The sequence below is a fragment of the Rhinolophus hipposideros genome (assembly GCF_964194185.1).
Source record: "Rhinolophus hipposideros genome assembly, chromosome: 14".
Classification (NCBI taxonomy): Eukaryota; Metazoa; Chordata; class Mammalia; order Chiroptera; family Rhinolophidae; genus Rhinolophus; species Rhinolophus hipposideros.
The window spans coordinates 20197219-20209446 of record NC_138060.1 but is presented as its reverse complement, the minus strand read 5'-3'; the positions used below and the strand labels follow the sequence as shown (position 1 = coordinate 20209446).

The window sequence follows — 12228 nt, the reverse complement described above, 5'->3', positions numbered from 1 at the left end:
GGCAGGATCTGATGAGGCCAAGGCAGGATGAATCCACCTTATTTCTGGGGTGAGAGAGGCTGGGCCCAGGGCCCCCCTTCTCTCTCCTGGGGTCCCAGGCTGCTGTTCAAACCCTTTAATGTAGCCAGGATTCTTGATTCAACTCCAGCGAGGCCGCCAACACCAGACCTGCACTTTGGCAGTACAAACCGAGAGCTATACTAATGTCCCCACACTGTGGCCCAGAGGCCTTCCTCAGGGGATTTACTGAGAGGAAAGGGACAGAAGAGAAAGAACAGAGCTCCCGAGGGGCCCGGATTAGGGTGGTGGTGCACACTCAGGTGGCCGACGTGGACATGAGTCAGACCAAGGAGCCCATGAATCACAGCTTGAGGGAGAAAGGGCCGACGGCTGACCCATCAGCACACCAAGGTAGAGCCCTTGTCAAGAGCCCGCATCCACGGGACGGTGGCCCCAGGGCCTAAGGTAGGGTTATCGATGACTTTGTTCAATTCTCCTTTAATAAAGTTGAAATGCCACTTTTACAACAAATGGCAATAAAGTGAATAAATACGGGATCTGGACACAACTGGCATTTGTGTCCCTGGTAGCTGTGGGAAAACCCAGCTCCTGAGTCAGTGGCCACAGACGGGGTAAAGATGTTTCAGAAAAGTGCAGCCAGGTGCCAAATCCTGGTTTGGGTAAGGAGGACTTGGGGACACTAGTTATGGGGGGAGGGGCAGCCATTTGGGGCCCACTTGAGGCCCCGAGGCAGTGCCTGGCTTGCAGAGGGCTGGGAACGGGTCTCCTCCATTAGCCCTGCCGTGGTCACCACCAGTCGCCTGTGGCCCTGGGGGAGGCATCATGGACTTGGGCGCTGTGTCTGTGGCTGCAGTAACAGTTCCCCTTCTCCGAGATACTCCAGCCAGAAGGCTCATGTCTGGGCGCAGCTCCACTGCTCGCCCTCTGGCTCTGATATAACTGGGATCACACAGGGGAACGTACCCAGTCAGCAATCTGGGGGAAGAGCCTCCCCAAGGAGCCCACTGAGCAGGCCCAGGCCCTGTCACCACAGGTCTGCTCCCTTGGGGCACAGAGCGCGGGCCCTGCCTGGAATAGCTACATAAGAAGGCCAACTTGGCCGGGAACATGGGAAAGGCTGAGCAGCCAGATCCACCTGCCCAGGGGACAGGCAGGGCTTCCCTGCAGGCACAGCCCCGAGCCAGGCACCTCGAGCCCAGCCCCCACTGTGGTCTTGCTGTCACAGCTGGACAGGCCTCTGTAGTCCCCAGAGGCTGACAGCTGTATGCACACAGGGGACAGTGAGGCCTGAAAAAGTAAGATCTCACATGAGCCGAGCACCCGGTGTTTCCGTGACTCAGGGGGAGCTGTGGGAGTGGCAATGGGGACATTCACCCTGAGCTCGGGAAACACACTGCGACTGGCCAGAAGGAGCGTCAATCGAGGGATACAAGATGGCAAGGAGGCAGTACAAACACGGGGTGGGGGAGGGGAGGGGCTGTGAGATCCCTGGCTCCGGCAGAGCCTTGGCATCCTAGGACGCATCCTGATGACTTCTGCAGAAGGCAGGGGGAGGGAGAGCCCTATGCCCCCACGTGCTTTTCTCTGAGCAGTGTCACTGTGGCCTGCTTTATGCAGCAGGCTCCCGCCCACCTCCCTTGTCATACCCAAGGAGGAACTGAGCTATAGAAGAGGAGAAGTGGTCTGAAGTCACACAGAGCGTCAGTGCCAGGTCTCCACGTCCAAGGCTCCGTCTAGTATGCAGCAGTGGCCATACAGTATGTGCATTATCCTCCAAAAGCCATGAAGGGTACAGAACATGTGCCACACTCCAACCTGCCCTCCCCTGCCCTCCACATAGGGGTCATGACCAGTGACCAACCAACACCCTCCAAATGCTGCGGCCACTTGGGCGTCCTCTTTATTGGTGCTTCCCAGGTTTTGGTGCAGAGTCCCTGGGCTGAGGGGCCAGGGCAGTGGGGCAGGGGTGGCAGTCCCAGGGGTGACAGGTAAGCGGGTGAGTTCAGGCATAAAACAGTTCTTGGGAAAGACTCCTGCGTCGGTGTCGGCCGTGGCGAGGGGAGCGGCGTGCACTTCTCAGCCAAAGACACTCTTGGCGGGATCGGCTTTGGGCTTGTCAAAGACGGTCTCAGTGCCAGTCCGGGTCCGGCTGAACACAGACGGGGCGGTGGTGCCAGCTTGTTCTGTGGAGAGGATGGGGAGGAGGTGTGCTCAGGGGCTCCGCCCGGCTTCCCAAGGAGGAAAGGCTCTTTTTGTGCAGAGCAATCCCGAGCCCGAGCCCGGGAGCTCTAGACTCTTAGAAAGGACCCATGGGACCCCCCATGCAGCACCCGCTCCTATTGACACGTGTGCACCGCCCACCCCCATCACCCCCAAAATACTCACCACACTCCCGCATGACCTGGTACGTCTTGGACTTGATCTCCTGGTTCTTGCTCAGGTTCCCTCGGGCCCCCTTCAAATCCTCCTCCTTCACAGGGGGGCGCTTCTTCTTGATGGGGGCTTCCTGAACACCAGCCTTGGAGAGCCCAGACTCTCATCTTACAACCTGAGGCCTGGAGGCTGAGACCCCTCTCTCTTGCTCCCTGAACTCAAGCCAATTCAAGGCCCATTCCTCTTCCAGCAAGCCTTTCCATCTATACTGCATCTGCCCGCCTTCCCCCTGGGCCCCACTTTGAGTTTCTCTGCCCTTCTCTGGAGGCCTCACACCATCTGCCTGCCTGGCCAAGCTCAGGCCTGGGCACAATGGACAGAGGGGAAAGGGAATGGCTTTAAAGCTGGATTCCAAGGCTTTTGGTGAATTCTAAGACCTGCTCACCAGGTGGCAGGGGTTCCCTTAAGGATTGCCACTGTCCCCCCAAATTGCCAGTATTTGCCTTGTGCGTTTGGGGTGGGACTGGGCTAGAGGAATCAAATTGCCCATGATGTCAGGCTAAAGTCAGCACCCACCGTGGAGCAGGCAGCAAAGACAACCGTCTGCTTAGCAGGCTGGTCTGTCTGTCCCCCCAGGGCCGGGATACCCAGACTCAGTGCCTACTCACCCCTCAATCCCAGTTGCCCTCGAGTCTGAGGCGTCCCCTTCCCTCAGCCCTGGGGGCAGGCACAAGGACTCCCTGGTCCACGAAGCAGCACACTGCACCTCTGTACAGATACCCGGCCATCGAGTTGTACACCAACCGATTCAGCCTCACGTGTGTACATCCACCCAACACCCACCAACATGCACAACTGCACACACCAAGTCATACAGCTTCCTCACACACAAAGGCACACACAGAGATCTGGAAGGACCACACAGTTTCCTATCCCTTCTACCCATGGCATACCACCAAACTAGCCAAACAGGGATTCTCTCAGGATAAACTGGGCCAGGAGCTCTCCTACCTGAGCCCCAGCCTCCCAGGGGCTACAGAGCTTCCTGTGTTTATGCCTAGAACTCAGCGCAAGACCCAGCTGCCGGGGATGAGTGTCCAGTTCCCCACCCTCCCAGCCCCCACACCCACTGCACCGACCTGCCTGTGCTGGGCCCTCCTACCTGGGACATGGTGGGTGCTGTGCGAGGGCTGCTCTGAAGGCCTCTCTGGCAGGCAGTAACTGTGGGAGAGATGTGAGCAGTGCCCAGCCCTCTGGAACTTATATAGTCCGCTTGCCTGTGCTGGGAAGTCACTCCCCCTGCTCCGACAGGCTCCCTGATGATTCAGGACCACACAGCCACTGGCTTCAGAGTGTATTCTCAGAGATGAGAGGGGCGCACTGAGCACGGCTGCCTGGGAGGCTGCAGCCTGCTGACAGCAGACAGCTGGGGAGACCCTGTACCCTCGGGAACAGCTGCTCTGTTTTCCAGCGGGAGGTGCTGTGACTGGCAGTGACGTTTATGTTTATGAATGTAGGGCCTGGAATGTGTGGCAGCAGGAGCTGTCCGTCTGCGACAATCCATCCCAGTGTGGGGTGTCCCTGAGGAAGGGAGGGCTTGAGCAGGCTGGACCTCTTTGAGCTTGTTTTCTTCCTCTCTAGCCTTCCCTGGATTCCAGAGGAGACTTTCCCTCCCTGCACGGCAGCTGGGAGGATGCTTCCCGCGTCTGCCTCTCAGGAGCTCTGCTCACTGAGCACTCACTGGGCCCTCACAGTGGACTCAGCACAGGTGGACTCGGCCAGGGGAAGCCGGGAACTCTGCATCTGTGGTCCTGTTCATGGCCCCCATCCTTTGTCCGGCTTCCAGGCATGTTTAGCAAAGGGACGACAAAGGCGGGTAAAGCACTCAGGAAGGACCAGGAGGAAATCATGCTTTGTGGTAAGGGTGAGCTGAGGGCAGGAAATGCACTGAGCCTGGGAGTGAGAGGAGGTTCGAAGGGCACCTGGCCTGAGGACATGCGGACTGATGAAAGAGGGTAGGCGAGAGGGAAGCCCATTCCAGGTATTGAGCTGCGAGGGAGAGACAGGCCCAAGGGCTCCCCTGAAGGTCACTTCGTTCTCCTCTGCTAGCTCCTAATACCCCCATCCTTGAAGGGAAGACCCCCGGGGCACATGGCAGGACGCTAAGCCTGGGCTGGGTGTGGGGAGTGGACGTGGATGGACACCAGGGCTTCCCCACTGGGTCAGACACACCCAAGCTCCTTGTCAGTGTGTGATGGAGATGATTTTTATGCCTGAAGGCCCCAGGCAGATGGAACCTAACCGGGCACTGACATTTGTTTATCCTGAGTGCCACTCCACTGCTGTCATACCTCAGCCCCCCCCAACCCCCCCAACACCTGGTCCTGACCCCAGGAGGCCAATGCGAGGACTGCCAGGCTCCATCTGAGACAAGTGCTGACATGAGGAATGCCTCCGACAGCCATGGGCATAAACCCAGGACTCCGAATAGGGGCCAGAGGCAGGGAGGGCAGGCCCGGCTTGAGAGCCCAGCTCCCTGGGTGAGCACTTCGGCATTGCCCCCACAGCCGGCTCTGCCCAGGGAGGCACGTGCCTTCCATCCTGTGGCCTCAGGGGCAAGGCTGCGTATGTTCAGTGATCACGGCACCACTGCATCTCCCAGCACCACTCGCTCCTCAGGGGAGGCAGAGAAGCTTTTACTCACATGAGCAGGGAAGTGGAAATGTCAAGAGTATGTTTGGTATTTTTCCTCAGCAAATTTTGGTTCCTGCATCTCCTATGAGGCGATGTAAGGTTCATTCTCACTGTTTCCCAGGGAGAACCTTTCAACTCACTGGGGAAATTTTCTTGACCCCAGTAAGCTGTTTCAACTCCAGAGAATACACAGCCAACAACCACAAAGTGATGGTTTCTTTTTTTTAAAAAAAACCGTAATAAGATGTCAAACTTTATTGTAAACCATTTTACAATGTAAGTACATCGTCTTCCCTTTCATTTCAAGAATGTGTTTCTGTGAATTGTAACGCCACCCATTAAACACCCCCACGAGGCAGACAGTGGAAGCAGGCCACAGTTTGCTCACATAGGTCTGACTTCCAACAAACTTCATGAAAAGAGAAATCAAATTAAACCAATTCACCCACCCACCCAGGAACCCTAGGAGCTGACAACAGTTGGACCAAAAGTCCCTTACCGAGAGCAAAGCCCTTCAGAGCTACCAGTTTCACAGGGTAAAACAGAGCGCTCTCCCCTCCTAGTTGGAAGTCTGTGAAACTCCTAGAGCCAGCCCTGCACCCACAGGTACGTGCTCTGGCCCATGGGAAGCTCCCAGTGCCACCTATGTTGGCTGGGCTAGAAAAGGCCAGTGAACTGCAGTCTTCAGGGCAGAACAGGCTGCCAACCAGATGCTGCCCCTTGAGACGGACTCTGGGTGGCTGCCTATAGGCCTACACCGCCTGGGGGAAGATACAGCTTGGATTTCCCTTCAGAGGCATGACAGGTCAACATTAACCCAGGACTTCTTGCTGCCAGGAAGGGGCACAAGTTAAAGCTGGAGGCAGGAGGCCACCAGTGTGCCCAAGGGCTAACTGATGGACCACAGACCTTCATCTCGTAGGTCCTCGGGCTGAGTGGACCAAGAAGTCCACTGCTACCCAGGATCTCACCAGCATCCTTCCTTGCTATTGTCAACATCCCACTGACAGCAAAAGAAAATAAGGGCCACGGAGATCTCTTCCATTCAGATATGACAGTTATACCTCATCGGGTTATTTCCATTAGTTACAAGAAACTTGTTCATGACCTTGACTTACAAGTTTTCATCACGAGTGACTTGGCCAAGGTTCAGATTTATACAAATGAGATGGACAGTGCATAAAATCCATCTGTGTCCCATGGTTTCTCAAGCACAGTGATACTTGCCATAGAGCTGAGTGAAGAGCTGCACCTTGTAAGGCACCTTGGAGCAGGTGGTGAGGGAATTCGCCTGGGGAGGGAGGACAGCTCGGGAGCAAGCCCTGACACAGCTCTCTGCATCCATTCTCTCGGAACAGTGTTCCACAGCGAATACAAAGCATGCGCACATGTGTGAGTGCATGTACACGGGACGATGGTAAGGCCAAACACGTGGGGCTACGCTGTCCAGGCCCACAGAATGCAAGGCTCCCTATGGTCAGATACCATCGCCTAGTTAGCCAGCTACACAGCTGTAGCTCAGAGACTGAAGCCCTTACTGAAAATCAGGATACAGGGAGAAACCACCACTTTCTCGCTACCTCTGTCCTCCAAATGCACTGCCCAGTAGGGGCCGGGATAAGCCTCGAGATGAGCAGATCACCTAAGATCTATGTAACCCAGTGTCCATCTGTCACAGACTATGGCTCCTCCACTCCCTATCCCCAGTGTGCAAACATCAGGAGTTCAAGACTGAAAGTGAAGCTCTGATTCTGAGCTCAGGAAGGTACAGGAAACAGCTGTGGGCAGAGGTTGTTCAAATCAAACTGAAACAGGAGGGAAAATTAAGGAGAGTCAGCGATGCCACGAGGGGGTGATGTCTAACAGAATGACGTCAGTCCTGGTCTTCCCAAATGCTGGTTCTCTAATGGGGAGACACCCACTAACACAGCTAAGAGGTGATGGGGCTGGGGGAGGGGCCTGAAATGAGAGCAGAAGGGATGTGAGCATGGAGATAAGACTCCAATCTTACACAGGCATCGCCCATAGATGCCCACACTGGCAGAACTGCCTCTTACTATAGTTATAGGTCCTGGCTCCTCTCAGTTCTCTGGCTTCTGGACTCCTAGAGAAGATGGGCTGAGAAGGCCTCCCCAAGGCTTGTCCCCCATGTCCCAGGGGGCTATGTGAGGAAGCCTGGTTTAACAGTTTGGCTCACATACCACAATTCAGACCCAATCTGCTTAAGTGAAACATGTTTTTCTGTAAGACTGAAAAGAAGATTCTGGGTGGTGTGACCTCCCTTCCACCCCTCACTCACTTCCAGTTCACACCTTAGCAGTGTGCTATTCTGTTCCTAACGTTCTATGGCTGCTTCTGGCTATGACAAAACACTGGGCTGCCCCCCTTGCTGCTGCCACAGCAGGGCAAGTACCCAGGTCAACCCATTCCAATGCGAGTCAGCAAATTCCCAAAGCTATAGTAGCCTGTGCCCAGACTGCATGGGTGCCACTCCCCAAGGAGGGGACACCGCTTAGAAACACCTCGTCCTGCCTGTGGATACAGAGAGCGAGCTCTCTCACCTTGACCCGTCTCACCCCAGGCACCCCACAGTACATGAAAAACAGGATCATTTGGTCAGGCACGCATTCTCCAGACTCTTGTGCAAAATAAGTGGATGAGATAACAGGCCTGGGACATCCTGACCTGGAGCTGGGTCCAGAGGCTGGTTCTGAAGGCTGCACCAATGGGAGAGGCAGGAGGCTGAGATGACATTTTAAACTTCAAATACGGAAGCTCTGCAGAGAGGCAGGGAACAAACAGGAGCGGCCTCACAGTCTCCGTGTCTCGGAACACAAAGACCTCTTAGCCTCCTTTCTTGGTTACATGTAACTAAGACCTCTAAACTGCCAGCAGTAATGCCAGGAGCTGGTGGGCCCTAGGCCTGCACTGGGGCCCGGGATCCACGTTTGGACCAGCTGCCTCCTGCTCAGGCCTGACCTTTACAGAACCACTGGGTTTGTGGATTTCACATAAAGGCCCATCTCCCTTCCTACTGGGTTCACTAACCATTCCAAATAAAAAAATCCTGACTTTTTCCTCCCACCAGTTCACATCCCACGAAAGGCAAATAAACCCATTTCTTTGGGGATTAAAAAGTTTTTAAATACAACAGTATGAAAATATAACTTAAAAATATAAAAGTCAACGACATACGGAAGACTTAAAAATCTATGTTTTGCCCATTAGTCCCATAGGAAATTAACACATACTCATAAAACATTAACACTGTGACAGCTCATAAAACTGGCTTTAGAAATCAATAGTTATAAAAGCCATTTCGAGTAAGAAAGCATTGCAGTTCCAACTTCATCAATGAGTGACTTTTAGCCCCAAACATGTTATGTCTTCACTCTCCAAGCTTTGGGGAAAGGCTCTACCCACAGTTTGGGTGTGCAAGAGTGTTTTCCTCAATGCCACCCAGCCAGACACAGGATAGGGCTTCTGGGCCCCTCACAACGCCATCGGGACAACAAGAAACAAACAAACGCCTTGCTTGCATATTTGGTCAGTGTTTGTAGTGCAACTGAGTGGGGACCTCCAACTGCCACGGCTCCCTCGGCGCTGGCTCGTCCTGCCTCTCTCAAGTCCCAGGAGTCTGGGAGTGGACAGAGACAGCAAGAGGATGGAGGTAGAAGAGGAGGGGCAGAGAGAGGAGGGAAGGAATGATGCGGCAGAGCAACCGTCTGCTGATGCAGCAGCAGGCTGGGCCCCACACCTGACCCGGCACGGGAATGTCACACAGGCAGCCCAAATCGGTGCTTCTTCTTGTTCACAGGCTTCAGGGGGGTCAGTCTATGGAGGTCCTCCTCCACGTCGGACTCCTCCATCTCGTCATCGGCCGAGATCAGGATCTGAGGCAGTGGAGAGGTGTGGCCTTGAGTCACCACCAGCGGTGCCAGCGCCTCCAGGAGGCCTGAACTCTCATCTTCCCTTAGTAGTGCGACGGGGCAGCCCCCTTTACAGGATGACACAAGCTGGTCCACCCCAGACCCTATCCAGGGGCTCCTGAAACCAGCGCTGAGTCAACATGCCCTCCCCTCTGCTAATGCTCCCACTTCTCCACCCAACCTCGAGCTGGGACGGAATCCCAGTCAGAGCAGACTCAGCAGGGACCTGCGGCCTAAGGTCATCCTGGCAGAAAAGACCAATCTTAACAAATGGAGTGCCAGGCCCTTGAAACTGCCTCAAATACAGCAAATGAAAAGTCCCTTTCAAAAGGAAAAGAAAACATCTGTAGGGCACACACAATGCAGAGGGATTTCACAGTTTTGAACCAACTTTGTAACTTCTGAAGAGAAATGGGAGTCCCTTGCTTTTGTGAGCCCCTGGAACGACTTGGCCATGCAGTCAGGGCACCTGGGGCATCCACACTCATTCGCTGCCCACCTGCTCGGCTCCTCAGACCTCTGAGAACCAGGGCAGGACTGGACAGCCCCGGTCCGGATGGAGAGGCCCAAAAGGCATCCGTGCAGGGGAAACTCATTCTACTCCAGATCAGGGCAGCCTCTCCACCACTCCCTGGACCACTCCCTTGCAGGGCTTCTTGCCTCCAATCTCGGCTCCCTGATCAAACACTCTCTCTGGCTCTCTACCACTTGTATAAACACGTCCCAGTTCCTCAGCACTTTGCCCATGTAACTCAGACTTTTGCTTCTAGCTTATTTCTTATCATTCCCTCCTGTCCTCTGGAAGACATGCTGATCTGGCCATAATGAATTTCACAGGATTACCCAAACGCCAAACCACGTGACCACAACTGCCCATGAGTGGCTGCTTGTGCCTGTAACATTGTTTGTCATCCACCTAATGTTCACCGAGCTCTCACAACACAACAGCCAGTGCCAGATTCCAGGGCTCACCCTCTATCCTGCCATCTCCTCAGCTTTCAAACCACCCTCCAGATGCCCCAGAAGTTAGAGCCTGTCCCAGCGTCCTCGGAGGCTTCTGATAACGACTCAATCTCTGAACTTAGAGCAGACTGTCATGAGGAGCTGCAGGCATTCGCCTTCACCTCACCCACAAGTCTGAAGGCCTCTTGGGGAAGACACTCAGCCGTTTCTGTAGCCCCTGTGCAGCGCAGGGCTCAGCACATCGCGGGGGCTAAACAAGGGCTCTCAGAAGGCGGCTCCGCCTCACCTGCAGCACGCAGAGGTGTGACGTGAGTACTGCTGGCTGCCTGGGACACACAATCTGGCCTCCATGCCCATTTATGACCAGCAATCTCCCTCAAGTCCAAAGCTTTAACTTAGGAAACTTGAAAGTAAGAGAATAGGTTTCCCCTGATGGTCTGGTTAACCCTCCACTGCAGAAGTTCCCAGCTGGTTCGGCCAACATTTCCCTTGCTTAGTAGTAGTGAGCAGGAATTCAAACACCTTAATGCTTAAAGGTCAACGGTCAGGCCCACGAAAGTCCTTGCCAGCTTCCCTGGAACAAGGCAGCTCCTTCCTTTCCTGTATTTCTCCACTGGTGGAGGGAATGTGGAGGGAAGCCACCCCCCACAGGTAATCTACCTGCATGTCCTGGAAAGGCCCACGGGACAGCAGACATGGATCCCGGCTAGATGGGACCCGCCAGCCTCTTCCCCCTCCCTCGGGCTGGTGTGAGACACAATACCAGAGACACCCTCAGGTTAGCAGCACGAGGGCTCGGCCCTACCTCAGACTCGGACTCCTCATGGGACGCGGCCCTTCGGTAGCGGACCTTGCTCCCATTCCTCGGGTCCTGGTTGGCTCCCCTTTCTTCCAGTTTAGCTTTCGTCCTTCCCTTTCTCATGAGGAAATTGTCTACTACCCAAAACATCAAAGACTGTGGGGAGGAAAAGTACAGATTACTCTGGGATAAGCCATTTGTGAAAGCAAAGCACAGAAGCCCCTACTCCCAGCCTTCCCACCCCATTCCAGATTACAACATCCTGAACTAGGGAAAGAAAATCCTCATCCAGTCCCCCTGCTATCTCTCAGAAGCTTAAAAAGAGATCCTAGTCTCAATTTTCTTTGATTTCTTATCAGAAAAAATTGTGCCCTATTTACCCCAAGGGTTTTGTGGCGGAACCGATGGGGACAGCCGGCCTTGGGCTTTGCCCCAGCTGTTGGCAGAGCGGGGCCCGGAACCAAGGTCTCCAGGCTCCTGGTCTGGCTCCATCCTGGGCTGAGCGGTCGGCCAGCACACTCTGCCATTTCTATCAGCCCCAGGTTCCTTTATTGGTTCTTCTTGTATTTCCTAACTTCTAGACAGGGTGCTTGTGAGTTTCTCTTGGAGCTGCACAGTCAGGAATAGATGGTGGCGGGTGAATTCCTAATAATGCTGATCTAGAAGTTGCTGTTACACAAGGGGTGGGACTGCTTGGCAGGAGGTCTCCTGGGAGTAAGGGCAAGACAAAGTTCCCAGGACCCTTCATCTTTTGCAGAGGCCCTAGAGCAGGGATCTGCCTGGTGAGGAAGCAATCCTGCCATTTCCAGGTCTGGGGTGGCGATGGGAGGGGGTGAATGCTCATACAGAGGAACCTGGGGGCTGTAAGGTGTTTTCTCTGTCAGACTCAGAACTCTGAATAGGAACACTGGAAAGCAAGGAGCAAATGGGTAACAATGCAACACGGCACTGACATTGACAAAGAAGGGCACGATCAGCATGACGATGGCGAGTTTCAGGTCTGGGTTTTCAATGGGATTCAATAGGGCCACCTGTAAAGAGAAGCAGACTCAGTGAGGTGGGGGAAGAGCACAGAGAAACTGCTTGGGGTGGGGGTAGGGGGACGGCGGCAGGGAAAACCGCCCATGAGGCCCGGAGACAGGGGCTTAGCTCAGACACGCACCCAGAGCCCTGAGAACAGCACCTCACACTCAGGGATATAGTCCCAGGTCTGATGGCTAACGAGGGACCCCCTTAAAGACCACTTGGAGCCGTTAGTGATTTAGCAGCTTTCCCTGTGGTGTGGACTTGGGGAGTGAGCTTGGTGGACGCTCGTTGCAGACACCAGCAGAGGCACCAAGCCTCTTTCTAACAGAAATCCTGCATCTCAGCTATCTCCTGAAGGACAACAGCTCTGAAAAGCCCTGGCTTATTTTCTTAAAAAAATAAAACTCAGCCACAAATAAAACC

General features: G+C 54.5%; 2 protein-coding genes across 5 annotated transcripts in view; both read right to left on the bottom strand.

The window, feature by feature from the left end:
* Positions 1-1973: 1973 nt before the first annotated feature.
* MUSTN1 (musculoskeletal, embryonic nuclear protein 1) lies at positions 1974-3688 on the bottom strand. Its single transcript, XM_081072316.1, has 3 exons — positions 3557-3688; positions 2407-2539; positions 1974-2204 (listed from the first exon to the last, which is right to left on the bottom strand). The coding sequence occupies exons 1-3, from the start codon at positions 3563-3565 to the stop codon at positions 2098-2100; spliced, it is 249 nt and encodes an 82-aa protein (XP_080928442.1). The 5' UTR covers positions 3566-3688; the 3' UTR covers positions 1974-2097.
* Positions 3689-5314: 1626 nt separating this feature from the next.
* The window catches only part of LOC308507402 (store-operated calcium entry regulator STIMATE), a 50875-nt gene continuing 43961 nt past the window's right edge, over positions 5315-12228 (bottom strand). For 2 of the 4 annotated variants that reach the window (XM_081072313.1, XM_081072315.1), the window contains exons 6-8: positions 11733-11810; positions 10786-10935; positions 5315-8981 (exon numbers count right to left, since the gene is read on the bottom strand). In XM_081072313.1, the coding sequence (XP_080928439.1) occupies positions 8865-8981; positions 10786-10935; positions 11733-11810 (345 nt within the window). In that variant the 3' untranslated portion in view covers positions 5315-8864. Of the gene's footprint in view, positions 8982-10785; positions 10936-11291; positions 11811-12228 lie in introns of those variants that run through there. The other 2 variants (XM_081072312.1, XM_081072314.1) reach the window with 1 other exon arrangement.

Bases quoted from the DNA above. Each gene is read 5' to 3' on its own strand.
- MUSTN1 (XM_081072316.1), bottom strand. The intron at 2,205-2,406 runs GTGAGTATTTTG...TCCTCTCCACAG, and splicing joins CCAGGTCATGCGGGAGTGTG to AACAAGCTGGCACCACCGCC.